This window comes from Achroia grisella, unplaced genomic scaffold, assembly GCF_030625045.1.
Source record: "Achroia grisella isolate CSIRO2021 unplaced genomic scaffold, CSIRO_AGI_Agris_v1 utg504, whole genome shotgun sequence".
Lineage (NCBI taxonomy): Eukaryota > Metazoa > Arthropoda > Insecta > Lepidoptera > Pyralidae > Achroia > Achroia grisella.
This window is the reverse complement of record NW_026712899.1, coordinates 1,169,038-1,194,496: the sequence shown is the minus strand read 5'-3', so window position 1 is coordinate 1,194,496 and position 25,459 is coordinate 1,169,038. Positions and strand designations below refer to the sequence as shown.

Sequence of the window (25,459 nt, the reverse complement as noted above, 5' to 3'; positions counted from 1 at the left end):
TATTTATTTAAATTTTGTGACTTTGTCAATTTCAAATCAAACGAAATTACGTTTTAGAAGAAAACATTTATTCTGCAAAAAGAAATCATATATTTCATTAATCTTTTTAATAAAATTCGTATTTAGAGTATACAGTAAGTACTTATAATTTGTATTGTATATAAATAAATCTCACTTAAACAAAACCAAAAATAATAATACATCATTTTTTATTCGAGACCAAAAAGACTCATATATGTCGTTACATCTCTAAATTTATTATAATATCATACATAGGGTACAAACTACGCGGAGGCGGATACTCGCCGTCGTATAAATAGAATTATCTATTGTATCTTATGTACAAGTCCGGCCGGGTCCGGTCCGGTCCGGGTCCGGTCCGGTCCGGTCCGGGTCCGGTCCGGTCCTACGCGTCCATGTCGTCCTCGTGCTGGCTGGAGAAGTAGCTGACGAGTCCGCCGAACACGCCGCCTTCCTCGCCCACTTCCCGCTTTATAATACTGTGGTCGAGCCGCGGAGGGGAATCTTCTTTATGTACAGTCTCCGGCGGCTTGGGGTACGGTGCGGGCTCCGGGGGCGCCCTGGGTCCCCCGGGGGGCTCCGGGGGTCCCGGGGGCCCCGGGGACTGCGCGGCGGGCGCCTGCAGCTCCGGGGTCTGGATGCGGAGCCCGGGGCTGTCAGCCGGCGGCGACGGGGCGGGCTCCGCAGTCGGGGCGCGCGGTACAGCTGTACACAGTAACAAGAAATATAAATATAATATTACGTTGCTCATTTTGATACTGTTGATATGAATTTGAGTTTATATTACGCCTAATCATTGCTAATACATATTTACTTACACTAACATTTATATTAAAAAGTAACACCTAAGTTTCTTTTGATGAGAATCCGAATTGATCCGAATGAGTGGTTGAATAAAAAAATGTGACTATTAAAAATGCTTACTAAGTATATTTGAACAAAGATTATTTCTATTTCTTTTAAAATAAATAAAATAGTGTTGAATATATGCACTATTTGTGGGGCGGGGGCGGGGGCGGGGCCGGGGGCGGGGTACGTACGGTCCGGCGGCGGCTCTGTGTCGGCGGGGGCGGGGCCGGGGGCGGGGTACGTACGGTCCGGCGGCGGCTCTGTGTCGGCGGGGGCGGGGCCGGGGGCGGGGTACGTACGGTCCGGCGGCGGCTCTGTGTCGGCGGGGGGGGGGGCGGGGGCGGGGGCGGTGTACGTACGTCCGGCGGCGGCTCCGGCGGGGGAGGGGGCGGCGGGGGCTCTCCGGCGGCGGCTCTGTGTCGGCGGGGGAGGGGGCGGGGGCGGGGGCGGTGTACGTACGGTCCGGCGGCGGCTCTGTGTCGGCGGGGGAGGGGGCGGGGGCGGGGGCGGTGTACGGTCCGGCGGCGGCTCTGTGTCGGCGGGGGGAGGGGGCGGGGGGGGGCGGTGTACGTACGGGGCGGCGGCTCTGTGTCGGCGGGGGAGGGGGCGGGGGCGGGGGCGGTGTACGTACGGTCCGGCGGCGGCTCTGTGTCGGCGGGGGAGGGGGGCGGGGGCGGGGGAGGTGTACGTACGGTCCGGCGGCGGCTCTGTCTCGGCGGGGGCGGGGGCGGGGGAGGTGTACGTACGGTCCGGCGGCGGCTCTGTCTCGGCGGGGGCGGGGGCGGGGGCGGGGGCGGGGGCGGGGGAGGTGTACGTACGGTCCGGCGGCGGCTCTGTCTCGGCGGGGGAGGGGGCGGGGGCGGGGGCGGTGGGGTCCGGCGGCGGCTCTGTGTCGGCGGGGGAGGGGGCGGGGGCGGGGGCGGTGTACGTACAATCCGGCGGCGGCTCTGTGTCGGCGGGGGCGGGGGCGGGGCGGGGGCGGTGTACGTACGGTCCGGCGGCGGCTCTGTCGGCGGGGGAGGGGGCGGGGGCGGGGGCGGTGTACGTACGGTCCGGCGGCGGCTCTGTGTCGGCGGGGGAGGGGGGCGGGGGCGGGGGCGGTGTACGTACGGTCCGGCGGCGGCTCTGTGTCGGCGGGGGAGGGGGCGGGGGCGGGGGCGGTGTACGTACGGTCCGGCGGCGGCTCTGTGTCGGCGGGGGAGGGGGCGGGGGCGGGGGCGGTGTACGGGTCCGGCGGCGGCTCTGTGTCGGCGGGGGCGGGGGCGGGGCCGGGGGCGGCGTACGTACAATCCGGCGGCGGCTCTGTCTCGGCGGGGGAGGGGGCGGGGCCGGGGGCGGTGTACGTACGGTCCGGCGGCGGCTCTGTCTCGGCGGGGGCGGGGGCGGGGGCGGGGGCGGGGGCGGGGGAGGTGTACGTACGGTCCGGCGGCGGCTCTGTCTCGGCGGGGGCGGGGGCGGGGGCGGGGGCGGGGGAGGTGTACGTACGGTCCGGCGGCGGCTCTGTCTCGGCGGGGGCGGGGGCGGGGGAGGGGTACGTACGGTCCGGCGGCGGCTCTGTCTCGGCGGGGGCGGGGCCGGGGGCGGGGTACGTACGGTCCGGCGGCGGCTCTGTGTCGGCGGGGGCGGGGCCGGGGGCGGGGTACGTACGGTCCGGCGGCGGCTCTGTGTCGGCGGGGGGCCCCGCGCGGGGCGGCGGGCGCGGCGCGGCGTAGGGCGGCCGCGGCGGGTACGGCGGCGCGTACCCCGCGGGGGAGGGGGCGGGGGCGGGGGGCGCGGGGGCGGGGGGGGCGCCCGGCGGAGGAGGCCGCGGCTGCAGGCTCACCAACCCACCCGGACCTGCATAGATTACATCATCACATTTAAATATAATACTTCCTAGTTTCAATACTGACGACTTGACAACGATTATACAGATTTTTTTATTAGACTGTTCAAAATCTACCCTGTACCATCGTAAGCACAGATTATTATATTAGAGTCCGTTAGTTTGTGTTCCCACGGTTTCTGTTCCCCTCCCTTACCTACAGTACTGAACTGACCGTACAGCGGCGTTGACGCGAGCGCGCATTGTGTTGTGAATTAAAATAAATTAGAACTGTGTTAAACCTACTGTGAAACTGGAATGCTAGCGAAGATACCTTCGAGACCCTGAAGCCCAAGAAATCCGCAAAACCATACAGGTACGTGACCGACGCTTCCACATATTTTTCCCTATATATATACATAGTACTTTCCCTAACATTTTGGTAGCAGAGAGTAAATTCCCTTACATAGACCAAAACCAAAGACGTGTGTATGTGACAATTTCCTCTGGATCGAAAACTTCAATAACAGTTACAATAGATGTATGTATATGACGTCTGATGAACGTCAACTATAACTTCGAGAATGGATCGAGGAGTAAAACCCTCCCAAACATTTCAATCTATTGTTATAATAATAAACCTCATATAAATTTAAAGTTCTTTACAATTGTCATAAAGAAAAATTACTTATAAGGTTATCTACTGCTCACTAGATGACATTAAACAAAGTATGGATAATTATATTAAATTATTCCTTTTAATAAGAGATATATTTTTTATAGAAATAGACCTTATGTAATACAGCATTAAGTCCATTCTAGTTACAAACTTAAGAAATTCTATTAACAGGTATTTAAGCATATACACAGGGCTACAGACGATTCGGCGCTATTTATTATGAATATCTCTACGAGTGCTCTATGATGAGGATTCAAGAAGACAACGTACCGTCGTGCTGGGGCGCGTAGGGCCCGTAGGGCGCATAGGGCGCGTAGGGCCCGAGCGGGAACCGCGGGCGGCGGTCCTTGTTGTCTGTGTGCTTGATCTTGGGGTGGTTCCGCGGCGGGGGCTCCTCGCGCGGCGACGCGGCGCGCGGGGACGCCGCCGGCGACCGGTACTCGGGCTCCGTCTTCACCTCCGCCTTGATCTGCACGCCGCCCTCCGGGGCGGGGCCCGGGGGGCCCAGCGTCGGCCCCGACGCCGGCCCCAGCGTCGGTCCTAACGCCGGCCCCGGTGCGGGTCCCGGGGCGGGCCCCAACGCCGGGGGGGGCCCCGCCGCGGGCCCCGGCGGCCCCGGGTACCCGCGGGGCCCGGGGTAGGCTGCGAGGGCTCGCATGTGGTAGTAGTGGGGCGGGTACTGGCGCGCGGGCCCGGGCCCCGCTGGTGCCCCGGGCCCCATGCCGGGATGCAGCGGGTACATGGCCACGTTCTGCGCGCGCGCTCCGTACGCCGCGTTGCCGCCCGGGTACATCATCGGTCCTCTGTAGAGAGACGTATTTACAACACTTATCAATCTCTGTGGGAATTTACAATATTTATAAATTCAATTCTTTATTTGCAAAAACATGGGTACAAATTAGTTATTATGATATGATATTCAGAACACCATATTTTTGACCTAGTATACATGAATTACAATATAAATTTCAACTAGCAATTACAAAGGAGAGGAGAATATTGTTTATTGATATGAAGATCCATTCAGATTTCCAACCCTCCCTCAAAACCATCTGAAGATTTTGTTACGATGGTTATGAGAGAGAATTTTATCACGATGAGTCAACTATAACTTTACTTCATTTTCATTCTACTATTATCACAGTCATATAACCTTTATATTATCTTAAAAAAAATACTTGTAAAGATCAAATAATTGCATCATTTTCACCTGTATTGTTGATTGATCATGTGCGGCATCCTGGTGATAATACTGGGCTCCTCTGTGATAGGTTTGAACGGCTGCGGTGAACCGGCTACCGATAACGTGCCTACATCACACAAAAGTGTTTCTAGATTAGTCATTAATATAATTTATACGGAATTTTAAAACTTCATATAGTACAAAAGCATTTAATATATTAGTGTGGTATGCTGTTCTTTAAGTTTCGTATGTAATATTCGGAGGTTTGGGTCAATTAATGCGAACACAGAGACGGAAGCGCATGGCAATAGTTATGTATCCACGGGATTTTAATTTAATGTTAGACATAGACAACTTTATAAGCAAAAAAGAAAATAACTGTCTCTTAAAAATAAAAAAAAATTCAGTTGAGTTTCTTGCCAGTTATTCTCAATTGATTAGTCTCTCTAAGTTGTTTGTAGTAGTCTTTCTAAGTTGTTGAGACAGGTTGATTTCTTTTTCTAATACTTAAAAAACAGGCTCGTTTTTTAAGTATTAGAAAAAGAAATAATCTTTATTTGAATAAACTTAATATAAGCACATTTGAATAGTCAAATTGTTTGATACTATCACTCATTTAGAACGTAGATTTCTAAAAATCATTATTATCGTTAACAAACTTTTTAATTGTTACTCATTAAAATAAATATTCTTATAAGTAAATTAACAAGGATTAGTAAAGCGACTATCAACATAGAAACCGCTATGCACTCAATCTTTATACTATCACATAATACTGTACATTTTGTGCGGTTACTGTACGAGTATAAAAACAGTGTGAGAGTTACCGTCACGTAGCGCAGCGCGGGGAGGAACGCCGGCGGCGTGGGGTCCGTGGGGCACGTGTGGGCCGGTGGGGGGCCCGTGCGGCCCGTGCGGGGCCCCGGGCGGTCCGTGCGGGGCCCCGGGCGGCCCGTGCGGGGCCCCGGGGGGCAGGTGTGGGCCCCCGGGCGGCCCGCGACGCCGCTCGTCGCCCACCAGGACGCCGCGAAGCTCCGCCCGCACCTATGACACATCACTCTTTCCATACACTTCCACGTAAAAGCGATTACATTCCACATCACACACGATAACCCCTACGTTTATTCAAATGAGGATTGAAATTACATCCAAAATATTTTAAATAATGTATTTATAGGTTGCTTTGAATGGGGTACAATAGTGTAGGTTAGGTGGTTTATTCATTAACAATCTTTTAAAATTATTTGTCACAACATTAAGACTGCGTTCTGGACATTAGCCAATTAATTAAATTAATTTGCCTATTTAATGCATAAATCGAATTCCCCCAACTGCGAAACATGCAATACCGTAAAAGATCTGCATCACATATTAATGGAGTGTGTCAGAGAGGCACTTAAAAGGGAATTGTATGTAAAAATAATTTGGACTTAATCGGCTTGATGTTGGTATGTACCACGGCATATTATCTGATTCTGTATCATCGCCAGCAAAATTTTTGTTTTCGTTGTATAGTAATAAGATACGATGGGACTGTCATGATCATAATATAATAAAAGTTCCTAAATAAATAAATAATAAAATATAACTAATAATAAAAAAAAATCTATCTATTGTATTATCAAATAGTTTGTACACACAAAAAATCGTACCTGCAACCTGGGCTGCGTGGGGAACCTTTGGTCCTGGTAGTCCCCGGGATGTCGGACCTGCATCGGCGAGTTGCCATACATGTTCATCCTCTGCATCTCGGGGCCGGACGCTCGTATCGGCATGCCGTAACCTATGGGCCCGGACAGCGGATACTCCGGCTTCTCTTTTTTCATTCTCTTACTCTCCTGTAACGCTATTTTCGCGAGCTTTTTCTCTTCCCTTTCCTTTGCTTTCTGTTCTTTTAACTTCTCCTTCTCTTCTTTCTTCTGTAGACGTTCTATTTTGCGAGCCTCTTTCTCGGCCTGTTTCGCTTCGCGTTCCTGTCGTTTTCTTTCACGTTCCGCCTAATAATTGAATTGTACATTAATTGCAAATAATACATTTAAGAAATGTCATGTTTACTAACATTATAGCCTTATATAAATTGCGTAAAAGTATATAGCAAAATATAGACTTGTCATTGTCAACAAATAAATTTTTTTTATATTATATCACTCTTTTATCTTTCTCAATTACAACTCAAATGTAACGTTATTTTTGTTTAAATTATGATTAAATATTTAAAAATATATATAATATTATAAAAAGTAATATTTACTTGATTAGGCCGTAGCACCGTAGCATCTGTTCTCAGATCTGGAAATAAAAAGGTATACACAACAATTAGAGCTGACATATTATAATTTTAATATAGAGTAAAAGATTATTTTGCCATCTATTTTATTTTCAATGTTCGTCACTTCTATTCTTCGTTCTAAGAGTTTATTGATAGTATGTAGATGTTACCTATACACTTGACGTTGAGATAAGTATGTCTATTTGCATGGGATAAGGTTGAATTTCGCGTAATGTTTTGATGAAGGAAACACATGTCTGCTCAGGAATGAATTCATTTAGAAGTAATATGCCGCTTAGCAAATGCTTTAAGTCGTTTTATGAAATATATATATAGGTTTTAGCTAGAGGCATTCCTTACAGGCGATATAATCATTTTTAATTGTGTAAAATATAAGAATAATAATATCTAATCTCAAGCTAATTAGAGTGTGGAGATGGATACATTTTTTTTTTGTAAATACATATTTAATCCACATAGAAAATATCTAGACCAATACAAGCAATCATACTCATGAATATAAATGTTTGTACCGTGCGAGGAATTTTACCCTATGGGAAATAAGGCGGTACGGTAAACCGCTACAGCGCAGACTTCATACGAGCTAACAGGAGTGTGACCTTTGATCTTGACGCCGACGAGCTTGGCGAGCGCGTCGTCGGGCGCGGGCCCCGCGTCGTGTGCGGGCCCCGGGTGCTGCGGGGGCCCCGGGTGCCCCGCGTGCCCCGCGTGCCCCGTGGAGTGCCCCGCGTGTCCGGGCCCGCCGCGCGCCCCACGCGCCCCACGCGAGCCCCGCCCGCCGCGGCCACGTCCGGAAGCGCCGCGTCTCGCTGCAGCCGCCGCCGCCGCCGCCGCCGCCGCAGCAGCCTCCTGTTGCGCGTCTGTACGTACACACCACATATTATACACGGATACTTCAACCAATGCTTATATTACATGTTAATAAAAGTGCTTAAATTAAGTTTATTTGAATAAATGATTTTCTATTCTATTCTATTCTATTCTAATATAGCTAGATGTATGTGTGTATATAGGATCTAGGTACGAGTATGTCAAAACATTCTCTAAGAAATGAAGTCGTTCTAAAATGTGGTGCAACTAACTTGTTAATTGCATTCCAGAACTGATTCTCTTATATAGATTTCGTCATGTGATTGAAATGGCAACAAGACATACACTTTATGATATGTTTATATGATACATATATGAATAACATCATATACTCCACGTCATTATATCACATGCTTAGTGCAATACAGAATTAATTCAAAAACAGATTTACGACTGAAATATATCAGAATTGTTTTGCCATATACTTTAAAATCATTATTAAAAAATAGGGATTGATGATGGAAGGGTGAAAATTTAGAGTCGTATGTGTTTTTTAATGTCACATTAAAAAAATATTCAATTGCCAAAAAAAATAATATTAAATGTTACGGGTGGACTACCCTTATCACTTACAAGTATGAAAAATAGACAGTATCGATCTACTGAATATGCATATAAAACTTCATCAAACCATTTCGGAGGAGTATTGTAACTAAAATTGTCACACGAGAATTGTATATATAAAATAAATGTAAACATACTGAGATGCGCCTGCAGCTCCTCGGTCTTGGCCTTGGTGACGTCCTCTGGCAGCTTCTCGAGCGGGACCACGGCCGTCTTGATGAGGTCCGTGAGCGCCTTGCGGCGGTCGGCCTCGTCCGACAGCGGCCCGGCCCCGGCCCCGCCCCCGTCCCCGGCCCCGCCCCCGGGCTCGCCCTCCGGCCCGGCCCCAGGCCCGGCCCCGGCCCGCTCCGAGCCCGAGTCCGAGCTCAGCTCCGAATCCTCCAGCTTGAACTCATCCGAGCTGTCCGGCATGTGCTTACCGCTCGACTTGTGCATCTCCTGTCCACCATCAATATATTACTTAATGGATTGGATTGAGTTTGACGATTGTCAATCTATATATATTACATGCTGTGCTCGCGATTTCACACGCATAAATTTTATTGCCTACGTGTTATTCTGATGTATAAGTCTACTGTACAGTTTCTTTAAAATCCTTTCAGTAGATTTCCATGAAAGAGTAACAAACATCCATCTGTCCATCCATACTCACAAACTCTCGCATTTATAATATTATATGAAAATAAAGTGCCCTGCTTGTATATTCGATAATCTACAGACTAAAAAACTACGGACGGGATTGTTCATATCAGTTTGTTTGCCATTCCAAGTTCAGTCGTTAGGTCAGTCATGGCTGAGCTCGCCCTTATCGTTCCTACGAGACAGAACAACCGATACTAACGTCCTCTGACTCCGTGTTGGGCATCTCCGTGTAGTTGATCTTGCGCTGGCGCGTGCGGTGCTTGGGCGACCAGTCGTTGGGTCCGTCGTCGCTGAGTCCTCCGTAGGTGACCCGCGCTCGGATCACGTTCCCGTCCGCGTCGTACTGCGTCAGTCCGCCACTCTTGCGTTTGCGTCTACGTTTGGATTTGTCCCGGTTCTTTGGCGGGCGAGGTTTCGGTCTGGAATGTCTAAGAACAAAATATAATTTTTAAAAAATTATGCAACAAATATTAACTTAATATATAAAAATTTTAAGCAAAAACTTTGTATCCCTTTTTAAGGAAATTGCAGAGATGGTGAAGTTTAAAACTTCCCACAGTTATAGTTTATATAGTAAAGGAGTTCATTATCATATTTTTTTTAAATTAAGCATTAAAATGCCTTATATCATTAAAAAAAAATTACATACTTTACCATGTATTTGACACACAGGCGCATATACGAGTATACTGTTTTGTTTATTATTAAAGTCTATGGTCAAATTGAAAATAGATTAATATGGTTTGTCGTTATTATTATTAGCCTAGTCTTACAGAATATTAAATTAATTATGGTTGAATTTCGACCACAGGGCGACCACCACTAGTATAAATAATTCTAAATGGTATTTTTATTAATTATACCGACATATATAGAATTCAGATTCAAACAATAAGAGATTGCTAGAAATTGACTCATTTTGAAACAACTATACCAATATTATAAGATAAAGTTGAAAAGTTTGTTTGAACGCGCGGGAATATGGGACGCAAGAAGTTTCACTGATCAGCTAATATTTTATTTATTTATTTAATATTTTATACAACTCTACCTACCAATACAGTTTCTTGTTAGTTATCAACTGAAGTTAACCAAACCTAACGGTTGGATTAGGGATAAAAAATATAAATTGCACAAGAGGTCAAAAGGCTCTATGTGTCTATAAATTATTTTGACCTTTTTATTTTACATGAGTATACTTTAAAGATTCTGTGTAAATAATATAAAAAATATGAAAAACTTAAATATTAAAAAAGCCACTTGGCGTTAAATGTTTACAAATATTAATTTTGGATTGTAGCAATAACATGAGAAAAAAAGGGCACAATACTTAATAATATACTTTGTATTTTAACAACCTTATTTATAAAAACTCCAAGTAACTTATAATAAAGATATTTTATCCAATCAGTTGCTTTTTCATTTTCTTTCAAGCTATTTTGTTCATTAGAAAATCAATTACCACATGCTACGATAGTTAAAATGTATGGTTTTCCCGATTTGATTTCAGTTTACGTGAACATTAAACGTTGTCAAAAAAAATTTTAATATCTTTGAATTGCTATTAAAAGTGTTTTTAACGAACCGATTCTTTGATCTACGGTAAGTTTCATATAAAACTATCACAAAATTTTAGGTAATTAATGTTAAAATGTATTTAGAAACTTCACAAGAAATATATGGCGTAGCACTTATTTACAACTCATGTCATAACAAATTAACTATTTAATTAAATTAATTATTTTTCACAATTCACAGAAAATACACTTATGTCAATGTAGCTTAAAAATTAAAAGTAAATATTTCGGTTAAACTATATTTATATATGTATTCACAACAATATGTCAAAATTCCAAATATTTTTTTAACTTTTTTTTAAAGTAATGGATAGACAAAGGGTTACAGCGAATATGCTTTGTTTTACAATATCCATAAACATATAACGAAGGTCGTACGCGCGAATTGAGCAGTCGTTCTATTTTTGAAATTGGAACGTTTACAGATTGAATTATCGAAAAAGTTATATGTCAATAACTAATAAAAAAAATACTCTGTATTATAGACTAGACCAACGTGCCAAACCGTTACAAAGAAAAAAAAAGTTATAACAATATTAACGCAAAATTCATAAAAAACATAAATCACTAATAGAGTATGAGCTTGCGATTGCTTTGGGCAATAAGGGAGTCTTTCGTTGAGCACATTCTTACAAATTTGTATTTATTTTTAGTGTACAATCTTAGTAATGTTATTATTTGAATGGAACAAAATAAATCACAATTTAACAAACCAAACACCATTATTGTTTATACCTGGAATATTTCCGGAGAACAAGTTGGGCGCGGTCTGGGCCGATGGAGTTATAACAAGAAAATATTCTACCCACATTTTAATTTAGAAAATGTGTTTAGTATTTGTTAACCCTCGATTTATATTTATGAATATTTTTACCCATATGTCAGTAAAAGATTCTTAATGAAAATGTATTAATTTTCATTAATATTAATACATTTTCATTAAGATATATAGTAAGTTTAGGTTCCACAATTATCACAGCAAAAATGAATATGATCTTATTTCTAATAGCGGCTAGTATTATTTTTTTAAATTAAAATGCTTATTTTTCAATATTGTAATAATATAAATAATGTAATAATTTGATTAAAATTTGTCTATTTGTTGTTTTGCGAATTTATTGATCTATTTATATACGACACATTCTTTTCCATTTATTCTGAATCTCTTTAAAATTATATTTTTTACTAAATACATACCTGGCAATATCAGAAACACCTCAATGCCATACATTGTATGACACACATGCAATACATTGTGTGACACAGACGACCAAATGTATTAGAATAGAATAGAATAGAATCTAAATACATTCATGAATATTTAACTCTCTTTGGTACATTGTTAGCAATGGGGTCATCAATCCACATTAGAAACTTTCCGCCGGTATATTAAGGTTTGTTACGGGACGGCAACGAGTAATTAATACCTTTTTTTTTTATTTAGGATCACCAGCAGCAGGGGGTTCTTCCGCAGTCCCCTTTGGGCTGCCTGGTACGGGCTCGAGCATAAGCTCATTACCCGGGCATACTGCTGGGGTGGACCACCTCAGCGTCGTTCGTTTACGCCGTTAGTCGGCGAGGCCGGCTAACGGCTAATGTAACCGGCTGAGGCAGTGGTGTGGCATGTAGGGGAAATTAGTGTAGCTCGCCGGGCCGACTTTGTACGCCGCCCTACAGCGAATGACGTGTTTCCACGATGGAGAGAAGGTCGCGAGTTGCGTCCGGTGGGCGCGCGTGGAGTGAGGCGAGTCCACGAAGGTGTGCTTCGCGTCAATCGGGCGACAAATTGCTCCCTATTATTAATTTAGGATCACCAACAATTGTTACAATCATAAAACCAATAGGCGTAACGGCTACGACAACCGACCCCCCCTTCCAGAGGGTAAAGGGGATTGTTAGTAATGTGGATTGATGATCTTATTGCTAGCAATGTACCATGTCAGGTTGACCTTGTGGTTCCCCCTGGAAAGCATCTGTAATAAATTCTTGATGAATTTGTCACAATGGGCTAACTGACATGACCTCATGTTCATCTTATCATCCTCCACTGGTGCTCCGTCAGCGTAAACTGATATCGCAGGCGGGTGCACCATTCCATTATCATCCATAAACCAGAATCCCTCTTCTCGCCTATAGGCGACGTTACCACTTACCATCAAGCGGACCGCCGGCTAATATGCCATCCAGCTTCATAAAAAATAACACTTACTTGGGCTTGCTGGGTTTGTTGGTTAAAATCCAAACTAATCAATTAGACGATGTAAATTGTGCTATGTCTGCTATATTAAATTGGTCCCGCCAGACTGTATAAAATTTACACTTCCTAATGTAAGACTCGAGGTGTCGTCAAAAACTTTCTTCTTCTTCTTCACCTCTGGAGAAGATTCTGTCATTTTTGCACGCTCTGCAACCATTTTTTATTTGTTTATTTAATTCACTATGTTAATAACCCATATAAATACCCTATAGAACATATATATGGAATAATAATATAAATTGTCTGTGTGGTTACAGCAGAGAGATATTAAACAATTTTTGTGTAAGAAAGCTATTACAGGATAGACGAATTCATAGACGACAACATATCAAGTAAATAATTAGTTTATTAGCATACAACGTTATAATTTAATTTTCTCATTGCTTTCTTGATTTAATTGATTGATTTTAGAAATATGAAAGCGTAGCGGTTTTTGTATTGATTGCCGCATGCATTCTTATGTAAAATGTGAATACTATAACTATCAGATAGCAATTGTAAGTAGCTTTGACGTAGTCTATAGTAGTCATGCTCATAAAATGTCTATCAGCGCAGTGATATCCGCAATTGTAACTGGTCTGCTCTAATCACTATGACTGATTTCCTCTTATTAATTGTTTAACCAGTTGGTTATATATTCAATATTTTTTCTATTGAGTATTTAATTTTTTTTTAAATATATTTGGCTCTTCCCCACTATGACTGATTTCCTCTTATTAATTGTTTAACCAGTTGGTTATATATTCAATATTTTTTCTATTTGAGTATTTAATTGAATTAGTGCTAATTGGTGGTTTGTATTCACACACTTAAACTTAAAAATATAAAGATAATAAAATTACTGACCAAGAGCAACACGCAAGTTTCTTGCTCGTTCTTCTTGTGATGTGACTGACTATTCAAAAGTGCTTCAATGTAAGTTTATTTGAATAAATGATTTTCTATTCTATTCTATTCTATTCTATTCTATTCTAATAATATAAATTGTCTGTGTGGTTACAGCATGGACTCCTCTTCCCCACTGTACTGTAGCATTACTGTACGTGCATTAGCTCCCCGCGCGCACAATAATTATTGAAGGATAAAAGCAGAATTGTCGTATTTTGAAAAACCCAGCTTCTTCAACAAAAAAGCTTTTATTTTAAAAATCCATATCTCAATATATATATGAGTCCGGGATTGTTGAAACCGGTTTTTCGCTTCAGTGTATCGTTGGATCTTTCAAGTTACTATAATTCCGCTTTCCATATAAAATGTGCAAACTGCGGCAAACTGTAAGTGCGAGGTAACATTACGAATCACCATTACCAACTTTAAATGATTAAAACGAGAGTACGTTGTGAGTGTGGTACCTTTCTTATCAGTTCTGCCCGTTCGTCGTATAGGTAAGGAGTCAGTTGATCCGGAATCACTGGAGCTGTCCCGCTCAGCGGACGATGATATGTCCTCTGACGACGACTCCATACTGTGACAATAAACAAGATATATATTATTGACGGTCTCTGTAGTCTAGCGGTGTAGCACACCGGTTTACTTCCGAACGTCGCGGGTTCGATTCCTCGCACGATACCACCATTTGTATTCATGTGTGTCATTGTTTGTATCGGTCTGGGTGTTTTCTATGTATATAACTGATACAGTTATCTAGTACCGGTAACACAAGCTTTAGCTAGCTTGACTTGGGTCTAGATGGCGTTGTGTGAATTGTCATGAGATTATAAAAGAATTATGTATGTATTTACAAAAAAATCTAAGTATGTATTATATCAGTTGCTTAGTACCTATAACAGCTCTGCTTACTGTGCGACTAGATGGCGTTGTGTTAATTGTGCAGAGTTATTATTACTATTATTTTGCTATATACTTGTTAGTATTCACCCTTTGGGACGATATAAACCACCAATATTAAAAAATACTTAGATATAGTTTATGTAAATCTAAATATATATAACTCAAAGGTGACTGACAGTGATCTATCAACGCACAGCTCAAACCACTGGATGGATGGGGCTGAAATTCGGCATGCAGGTAGATGTTATGACGTAAGCATCCGCTAAGAAAGGATTTTGATTAATTCCACCCCCAAGGGGATAAAATAGGGGATGAAACTGTCAATTTTGAACCGATCGAGCTGAGACTTTGCATGCATAACGCTACTATGACGTAGGCATCCCCATAGAAAGGATTTTAATAAATTCCACCCCTATGGGGATAAATTAACGCGAGCGAAGCCGCGGGTCAAAGCTAGTACATACATATTAGACTGTTTTAAACTTGACGCGGTCATTATTTATACGTATAATTAGTAAAAATCACGGGATCTTACCACGTTTTATATTTATTTATAAACAGTTTACCCGTGATCATGGTGGTTGAAACACTACCGAAATATCGGGAACTCAGCAAATAAATATAAAACGTGGTAAGATCCCGTGATTTTTACTAATTATACGTATACATATTATACATAGAAAGCACCCAGACCGATACAAACAACCATACTCATTAATACAAATATTTGTACCGTGCGAGGAATCAAAAGGAGAAAAATGCCTATAGATGTATTTACCCGGTGTCCTTGAAATCTTCGTCGGTCTCGTCGTCGTCCTCTGAAGGCACTTCGAGCGAGTTCAGTTTGCGCGGCTTTCGTCGTGTCTTTTTACGCAATTTCTTCACTTCAACCGGCTTACCCTGCAATTAGGAAAGGGATTGATAGTAATGTGGTCTAATTATCCCATTGCTAGCAAAGTACCATGGTTAACCTCCATACGGTTCCGCCTGGAAACTTTCGTGCTAAATTCCTGGTGAATTTGCCACGATGGGTTAAATGATCTGACTTCATGCCCATCTTAGCATCGTCTACTGGTAAACTGTCAGTACAGACGGGAACACCTTTCGATTAAATAATAATAATAATAAAAACCTTTCGATTACCATCCATTAAATAAAGTACTGCAATTATGAGGTTTACTTTAGTAGGTTAACTAACAAACAAAATAAATTTTAAGAATATACATTATTTAGCTTATAAAAAAAATTAAATCTGAAAGTTTGAATTTAATTTTCTAGGCTATGATTGAATATAAATGAAGAAAAAGGTCGTAAAATAAAATAGGGGACGAAACTTTGTATGGAAAATCGTAATTTTTGAAGCTATTGTAGAATAATGAAACTTTTTTCTTTGCCTTTTTCGGGTTAAAGTTTTTTTATATTTTTCTTTATTTGATCAATTGCAGTATAAAATTCGGACGAAGTCGCAGGGACAGGTAGTTAAGAATAAAGTTACGATTTTTAAATATAAATAGCGAATTATATCACCAAATAAAAATGTACCTGTTCAATAGCTTCCCTCTCTGCCTTCAGTTTCTCCTCTTCGGCCGCCTCGATAATCGTTGATATGTCTTTGCCTCGCCCCTGATTACCCGCACTTGTCGTGGGTTCCACATATTCTTCCTGTAAATAATAAATATTCATTAACATCGTGGTTCCTAAACTTTAAAGATAACGGAACATTAACCAAATACCTTTAATAATTTGGAACCTCAATTAAAATTATTATAAAGACACTAAAATTTATATACGAACATTTAAAAAAAAATGTATTACACATTTTTTTTAAGTAAAGTAAAACATAGTAAACTAAAGTTAAAACATAGTACTAAAGTTTTAATTTGAAAATTGAATTTGTTTTACTGCTTTATGAATTAATTTGAATATTGTCTGTAAATATATATATATATATATATGTCTATCTCACCTATTTCAGTAGTCAAGAAATAGATGTAATTTCGATATATATATTTGGCTTTGTTTTCCGCATTTAGCCTAAAATGTAGAGCCCAACTTACTAGAGTAGTCAGGCAGGGTCCTCAGCGTAGAAGCAACATATTTGTTCTAAGGATAAGTATGATCTTGGAGTGAGAATTCGGTGGCATATGTGAGTATATATATATTTTTTTATTGAAGCTATTATCAGATGCTAAGAGCTGTGGTACTGCGACCTACATAGATCTATTATGCTCGCCCTTTTTCAAAGTTTGCTACATAGACCCGTTGGGGACAAGAATTGAAGGATATTCTTAGAAGCGATGGTTTTTATCTCAGGATAGTGTATGCTTTACAAAGGAGATATTTCGTTTATGCATGACTGGGTTACAACTACATAGGATGTGTAGTGGCGTTTTCTCTTCAGGTTCGCAAAATCTGCAGAAAATATGTGAGTGAGAGGAGACGGTGGTACCTTGATGGCCGAGCTGATGAGGCGGTCGTACTCCTGCGCGTGGTAGCTGACGGGCAGCTGCCGTCGAGTGAGAACTCTGTGGGATGTGAGTGAGTAAGAGAAACGGAAATGTTGGTACCTTGATGGCTGAGCTGATGAGGCGGTCGTACTCCTGCGCGTGGTAGCTGACGGGCAGCTGCCGTCAAGTGAGAACTCTGTGGGATGTGAGTGACTAAGAGAGACGGAAATGGTGGTACCTTGATGGCCGAGCTGATGAGGCGGTCGTACTCCTGCGCGTGGTAGCTGACGGGCAGCTGCCGTCGAGCCCGCAGTCTGTACACCGCCTCCTCCTCCTCCTCCGAAGATGACGACCACGAACTACTGCTCGCTTCTGTCAATATCGATATAAACATTCATTTGTGTTGCTTAATTTACCGCAACGATGCTCGCGGGTTCAATTATTCACAGTACAAACATTTGTATTTATAAGTATGACTATTTGTCTGATACAAACAGCCATACTTATGAATGATACATTCTGGGTGTTTTCTATGTAAATACATACAAAAAAAGAATATAGAAGTATTTATAACAGTTGTCTTAGCACCCATAACATAAGCTCTGCTTATGGCACTGTGTTAATTATCCAGGGTTATTTATGTATTTATATTTATTTGTATTCATGAGTATAATTGTTTGTATTGTCCTGCGTTTTATTTTTTCGAATAATTCTAATGCTGATTGCCGCAGCTGGCATTTATAGCTTCACGAACGATAGGGGGTGAATGCAGATGGCATTGTAAACCCGTGGAAGGACTATATGCCAACTGAAGACCAGTTTTAATCAATCCATATCGTCCTGTTATACTGAGGACACAAACCAACGTAGGAGCAAACACTTACATGGTCATTTGGTTAGATATATTTGAATCTAAAATGACAGGGGGCGAGTCTACCTATATCTCTCGGATTATTTATGTTTTAAGGAACAGACCGCCATATAATACGGCCAGCTGTTTTACTAACAACAATTTCGATCTCCGTTTGAGTTTTAATCAATCGTAAAATTAATTTGAACATATCGTCACTGCCAAAAGAGGTCTGTTATACAGGAGAATAAATACTCAGTCATTAAAGACAGATTGATCGACTGTTATGAGGAGAGCGAGCAAAGACGTTTCCACAAACTGCTCGCAATCAGAGACATTGTCAAACCCAGTTATTGAGGAAAATGAGAGAAGCAACGTCATGGTGAAAAATTAAACACTCGCATACATGGTCATTTGGTTAGATATATTTGAACCTGAAAATGACAATATGTACATAGAAATAATGATCTTATGTACTAAATAAAAATAGGAAAATGTCTACACAGTTTATATCTCTCGGATTATTTATGTTTTCTGTCATTAATATTTTCTTTATCCAAGACTCACATAAATATTAAATGTGAAATTGGTATTCATTACGCCAAGTACTATTAATGGTTTTCTTTCGAATCAAGTTAATAGTTTATTATAAAAAAGATTTAGTGCAGCTTACCCGCTTCTTGGTCATTCTCCTCAGGATCCTCTCCTTTCTCGTCGCTGCTTTGTTTCTCGGGCTCTTCTTCTTTCTTGCGCGCTCGTTCCGCCTCTACACGCGTCACCAACTCGTCGTAGTTGTTGAGCTCCTTTTCAAGAGAACTTATCAACATATTCTGAAATATAAACAAAAGTCGTGTCACGTAAAGAACTGTACAATCGAGATACTTAATACACTTTACGATTAACCCTGTATATCATATACAGGGTTAATCATAATGTGTAGTAAGTCGAAAACTAACTAGAATACTGATGAGAAGATTACTGATGGTTCAACACAATTTGATGTTTAAAAATCAATTGTGTACTGTTGACACTAAATTATGACTTAACTCTGGACTGTAGGGTAAAAAATAGAAAACCGTAAATGTCCTGTGATATACAATAAATGCACTTGTCTCAGACTTTGAAAGAATAACGACATTAAACTGCTATACTATGTGCTTTTAAACAAAAGATACAGAGCAACTCGAGTCGCACAGCAGGATCCACTCCGGCTGCTCGCCGCTGTGACTAGACTAGTGTGTGTGAGTGAGTGTGAGAGTGTCCCCACTCACGTGGTTGCAGGGCGGACAGAACCAGTCGCCCTCGGGCACGAGCAGCAGCATGGGCTTGAGGCAGGAGGCGTGGTAGCCGGCGTCGCAGCCGTCGCACAGCAGGATCCACTCCGGCTGCTCGCCGCTGCCGCACCGCATGCAGCCGCCGCAGTGCTCGCTCTCTGAGGGACAGACGCACATACACTTTCTTCATTTGTTACAAAAACTATACCTTTTATATTTTCTCTCTATGACAGACGAATTTAGCCTAATCTTTCTCGAAAAATTTTTGCCTATTCTATCATTGGAAAAAAGATGTGCACGAATGCGGGAAAAAATATAGTCTAATTTCGACATTGGGCAACCAGTACTAAGTATAAAACAAAATATTACTTACCCTCTTGTAAAGTTCTCGCCCTCTTGAGCGGTTCGACTGGATCGCCACTTTCCAAGTCGGACTCCGGCGAAAACTCATGGTCAGATTTGGAGTAGTCCACTGTTGACAGAAATGTTTTATTATTGTACTAATATAAAGCAAAACTCCTACTATTCATTTAGCTAGACGATATTTTATATAAGTCTTTAAATAAGTAGTCCCTTTGTCGGCTTTTATGGACTGGGAGTCGACGGTAATAAACTATCGAGAGAGGCGAGTCGTAAGCTCGTTTGTCCCTATGCTATAAAAATATGTATTATATGTTATGAAGGCGCGTGCGTGGATGGACTATGCTGCGTACGGTCGGGCTCGTCGTGCAGATCGGCCCGGGCCGGGCCCGCGCTGTCAATACAATGTCATGCTCACGGTCGGGCTCGTCGTGCAGGTCGAACAGCGGCTCGTCGGAGTCGGAGTCGGGGTCGGGCCCGCTGGAGTCTGCGGCGCGCCACGTGGCCGGGCGGCGGCCCCGGCCCGGGCCCGGGCCCGCGCCGCCCCGGCCCGGGCCGGGCCCGCGCTGTCAATACAATGTCATGCTCACGGTCGGGCTCGTCGTGCAGGTCGAACAGCGGCTCGTCGGAGTCGGAGTCGGGGTCGGGCCCGCTGGAGTCTGCGGCGCGCCACGTGGCCGGGCGGCGGCCCCGGGCGCCCGGGCCGGGCCCGCGCTGTCAATACAATGTCATGCTCACGGTCGGGCTCGTCGTGCAGGTCGAACAGCGGCTCGTCGGAGTCGGAGTCGGGGTCGGGCCCGCTGGAGTCTGCGGCGCGCCACGTGGCCGGGCGGCGGCCCCGGCCCGGGCCCGGGCCCGCGCCGCCCCGGCCCGGGCCGGGCCCGCGCTGTCAATACAATGTCATGCTCACGGTCGGGCTCGTCGTGCAGGTCGAACAGCGGCTCGTCGGAGTCGGAGTCGGGGTCGGGCCCGCTGGAGTCTGCGGCGCGCCACGTGGCCGGGCGGCGGCCCCGGCCCGGGCCCGGGCCCGCGCCGCCCCGGCCCGGGCCCGGGCCCGCGCTGGCCGCGTCGCTGCTGCCGCTCGCGCGCCACTCCTCCTCCTCCTCCTCGTCTTTGCTCTGCAATCGAGCCGATTAGAAAATGTTATACTATGCAGACCGAAAGACGCAGTAGAAGAGAAAAGAAGATGGGAAGACGATGTAAATCAAAATTCTGGTTCCACATTGAGAAAGAAAGCAGAGGAGATAAGTATGAAAATCTCGACTATGTATATCATAGGAGAAAACATATCCAAAAAGTGTCTACCTATATAGAATCTTATTTTATTTATTTATTTAGGGAAAAGGAAAATCGTAATTACCCATATTACAGTCTAAAGACAAGATATGCAAGTGCATTAATAAATAATTCCAATAAAATAGATATAATTAAATATATGGATTAAATAAACGTAATATATTCATAATAAAGAAAATAATAAGGCACCTAATTTAATATCCTTACATAGTAATAAATGAAATCGTTTGCACTGTTTGTTCGACATAAAACTGATTTATGAAACATTACTATTATATTCAAACAAATAATATATTAATACTTCACGTCATGGTAAGTCACATAAAAGCTAAGCTAAGATAGGAATGTCGATTCGTCATAAACTCCCTGACACCTGGTTCTCTTTTATTACAACATTTAAATTTATCAAGGAATCTACATATGTATCTATATATGTATTTGTGTCAATAGTTGCCTTTACAGGACACGATCTTTGCCGCAAAATCAGAACCGCGCGTCTTAGAGCATGGGAAAGAAATTCAAAGAGCATAGGTATAAGGCAGCAAATAATTACCTTTTTCTTGTGTATCATTTTCATTTCTCTTAAGGCCACTTCCTCCTGGTGTCTCCTCTCTGCTTCTTCTTTTATTTTCATTTGGGCTATCCTCCGGGATTGCCTAACAGGAGCAGCATCAGATTCATCTGAATGTGCAGCCAATTTCTTCTTAGCTTTATCTTTTAGTTTTTCTTTACTTTTAGGTTTCTTTTTAAGATTCTTTTTATTTGATTTCTTTCCAGCTGTAATAGGAGTTTAAATGTAATGAATGTTTTTAATTTATGTTTTACATTATATATCAAATACTATACCAAGTATTGTATCAACTGTATAGTACCCATTACACAAGCACTACTTAGCTTGGGACTAGATGGCGTAGTGTGAATTGTCCAGGGATATTATTAGAATAGAATAGAAAATCATTTATTCAAATAAACTTAATTTAATCACTTTTGAATAGTCATTTTATTTCTTTAATCTACCTGTCAAAATCATCCTTCACACTACCACTCATTCGGAAAGCTATATCGCATCACAAGAAGAATGAGCAAGAAACTTGTGTGTTGCTTTTTTAAATAATCTTTGTAAGTTCACATTTTACAAGTTCATATTTATTAGATATATTTTATATTTATATATTGGTAAGAAGATGAAATGGTATACCTATACTATAAAGTGTTTCCTCTTCAGATTCATCACTGGATTGCTTCTCTAAAAGTTTGGCCTCTACTTTTTTCCTGTGAATAATTAATTCTCAAATTGCAGTTAAAAGTAATTTAGGACTGTCCTAAATCATTTTATCATGTCCTAATTATTAGTGTTTTATTAGGACAGTATATAAACTCAACAAACCAGCTAGATTTGGTCATAAAAATATATATTTAAAAAAAATATTGATAATGGAGAGAATTTTATACAGCCTACAGAAATCTGTCTTACCTTGTAGTAGTTAAAATCTTCTTAGGTTTAGTTTTCTGTCGTTTTCCTTTTGTCACTGGCTCATCATCTTCAGTCTCGGTTTGAGATTCCGATTTATTTTTATCACTCATGGTAGCATCTAAAAGTGATCGTTTTAATGATTTAGATTTCTTATCCTTAACACTAACATCCTTATCAACACTTGTCCCTAAAACTGTATCACTGTTGTTTGCATTTTTGAGAAACTTTTTTCTTTTAAACTTCCCTTTACTTGCTTTGATCTTTTTTCTATGTGTTACTGCATTCTTAATGTCTTCTGGGTCTTTATTTATAATCTCATTATTTTCACTGTTATTTACATTATCTACCTTATCTATGGAGTCCTTGGAATGTGAGATGTTGACATCACTCTCTGGAGTAGTTTCCAATCGTGATTTCTTAGAGGGCAAAGGATCTTCAATTTTGATTTCTTTATCAGGACTTGCTTCCTTTTCATTATTTATGTGATCTCCTTCATCTTGATCCACTGATGAAACACTACTTTTCCTTTTTTCTATAATACTTGATTTACTATCATGACCATTATCAGTCTCAGATACAGAATTTAACATTTCTTTCTTATCCTGCTGTTTCTGTTTTGTTATATCAAGTTTCTTTTTTACTTTAATACTTTTTTTAATATTATTTTTTCTAGGAGTTTCACTATCTGTAGTACTTTTATCATTAATACTTCCTTCTCTTTCCAAAGAATTACTTGAATTAGAAGTTTCAGATTTATCTGAATTCCGAACACAATGTTTTTTTGACTCAGATTTCAACAAGTCAGTTGTGTCATTTGATTGTTTTCTCAATGTTCTCTTAGTGACTGAAGGTATACTACTTTTTAACTTTACAGGTTTAGTTATTTTAGTTTTACTACTTAAATTAGCTATTTCGTGATGTTCTCCATTTACACATTCTTCATTACCATTTTCTCCTTCACTATTTTCATCAGGAGTGTTTGTTTGTTCCACCACTTCTGGGTTACCAGTATCATTGTCATAACCACAACCTTCTCCAAAAAAATACATAACATCTTCTGTAATTTCATCACCTATAATATAAGAGCTTTCACAGTCTGCCCCACTGCCTTCCCCAGTGACAATCATGACTGGTTCCTCTATTGCTTCACTAACCGCTTCTTGTTCATGTTTGTTTTCAGGAGATTCATTATTGACAGTCTCTGGCTCTTTTTTGTCCTCAGTGGGATTTGTATCAGGATTTTCAATAGGAACCTCAGGTTGAGTTTCAATAAATGCATCACTAGAAGTTTCAGTAGGCCTTTCAACACTTTTTTCTTCTTCTTCTTGTTTAGTTTCTGTGTTTGACTCTGGGCTTTCATTCTTAATTTCTTCTTCTGTTACTTCTGGGGTTTGTTCTGGGACTTTTTCTTCTTTTGAGGATTCTTCATGTTCTGATTCTGATTCTGGACTTAAAAATTCTTCCTCATTCTCATCATCATTTTCGAGTTTGGTTGTCTGAAAAATGCATAAATTAAATATTAGATAACAGACAACAAAGACATAAATTTACTACTTTTAATTAATATAAATATACCTCTAATGGAGGAGGAAGTTCAGCACTGCTTGAATCTTCATTATTATTGGGTACAATTAAGGGACAAACTTCTTCTCCATTTTTCAATTGTGATATAACTTTAACTAGTTCTTCTCGGTTTCTAGAAATTACATATAAATAATTCAGATTACATATATTTTATTATTAAATTACATATAATTATATCATGTGTAAAAGTATTAATATAAATATGATTCACTATTTCCTCCCTTGTAAGGCATATATTATACTGCGACTTATTTTATGTAAAAATATCTATAATATATAAAACTATATTATTCATAGAACTAGAATAAAGTATATTATTCTTTAATTAATATTATTATTTCAATATTCAATATGATTTATAAATAATATAATATAAAAATTAACAGAAACATTGAATATTACAAATGGTGACCATAGTACATTGTCAGTATTGTAAAGTATAAAAAACAATATTTTATATAGAATGGTAGCAAATATCCAATATTATAAGTAGAGAAACTGCATCATAATATTAATATCATATGTAGAGAAACTATATCACATAAGGCAAAAGAAACTATATTACCTAGCCACTAACTGCCATGTTTCTTCGTCCTGATCCTCTTTGAACAAACATAGATTTGCCTCCTCATCCACTTGGTACCAATAAACACAACCATTCTTATCCCTCCCAATTGGGTCCAGTCTGAGCTCTTTACATGATATTGCATTTACTGCAGATTTAAACTTTGGATGGCATGTGAACTGATATTCTAGTAATAACTGGAATAATACAAAACAACTTATTGTGAAAATTTGACACTTGTTTTGAAAATATGTAAACATATTGTTTTTTTTTATTACTATTTTAATCTTAGGAATTTATTTATTTAATTAGATATAAAACAATAATTAATAATAATAGTAAGTGATTACCTTTAGAACTTTTAATTTCACTTGTGTACTAGCTTTTTTGTACGAAAACCTTTCCATTTCCCAAGCCTCCTGATGATGTGCATGTTGATGACAAAACTTTATCAGATACTTCTCCCATTTATTGGTCTGCACGGACTTAAGGGCACGTCGTAAGAGTCTCAGATGTATATCCTTCAAGGGCTCTAACACTACAACAGTAAAAAACTAATAAGTTGTTTGTTTATAAAACTACGTTGCAATATATGCTATATTACTGACCTTCTTGTGTGTTCTCAATGAATTCTTGCAATTTGGCTATTGTAGGCACATACAAGCCATACAACTTGCCAAATACTTTTAAAAATGAGTAAATAACAGCGAAATTAGGATCATTCGTACACGAAATTTCACCATCGGACGCCATCGTCGGAACTTAATAAGCTTTTTCACTAAACATCTATAAATGATTATAACTAACGTTTAATAATTGTAGGACTTAACTCTACTGGAAAATTATAAAACATGTACATGATTCACGAAAATATCTCGATATTTATGCACATTAAAAGCTTCTTATTTTCTAACAAAACTCGATGACAGCCATCGTAGGCTACCATAAACAAATTACATTATTTTTATTGCCACAGAAGATCGAGTTAGCAATTTTCTTCAGCTTTATTGTCGCATTGACATTTACCCAATTTCAGTTATTGTTCTTAGGTCAGTCAACGTCAGTGCCGTCAATCCGTCCGA

At 41.1% G+C, this 25,459-nt stretch overlaps 1 protein-coding gene across 1 annotated transcript; it reads right to left on the bottom strand.

Annotated features, from left to right (window-relative positions):
* Positions 1-78: 78 nt before the first annotated feature.
* Positions 79-25,310, bottom strand: LOC131846205 (uncharacterized). The gene is made up of 29 exons (XM_059195453.1): positions 24,986-25,310; positions 24,728-24,915; positions 24,378-24,574; positions 23,804-23,924; positions 22,229-23,724; positions 21,953-22,026; positions 21,308-21,531; positions 20,369-20,576; positions 19,472-19,570; positions 19,096-19,256; positions 18,498-18,654; positions 17,213-17,346; positions 16,070-16,189; positions 15,306-15,427; positions 14,089-14,201; positions 12,800-12,883; positions 12,689-12,722; positions 9,102-9,330; positions 8,398-8,698; positions 7,426-7,686; positions 6,788-6,825; positions 6,189-6,533; positions 5,540-5,580; positions 5,364-5,389; positions 4,564-4,663; positions 3,624-4,156; positions 1,981-2,706; positions 1,015-1,934; positions 79-799 (listed from the first exon to the last, which is right to left on the bottom strand). Exons 1-29 carry the CDS (start codon positions 25,128-25,130, stop codon positions 407-409), a joined length of 7,590 nt encoding a protein of 2,529 aa, XP_059051436.1. The 5' UTR covers positions 25,131-25,310; the 3' UTR covers positions 79-406.
* Between the last annotated feature and the right edge of the window lie 149 nt (positions 25,311-25,459).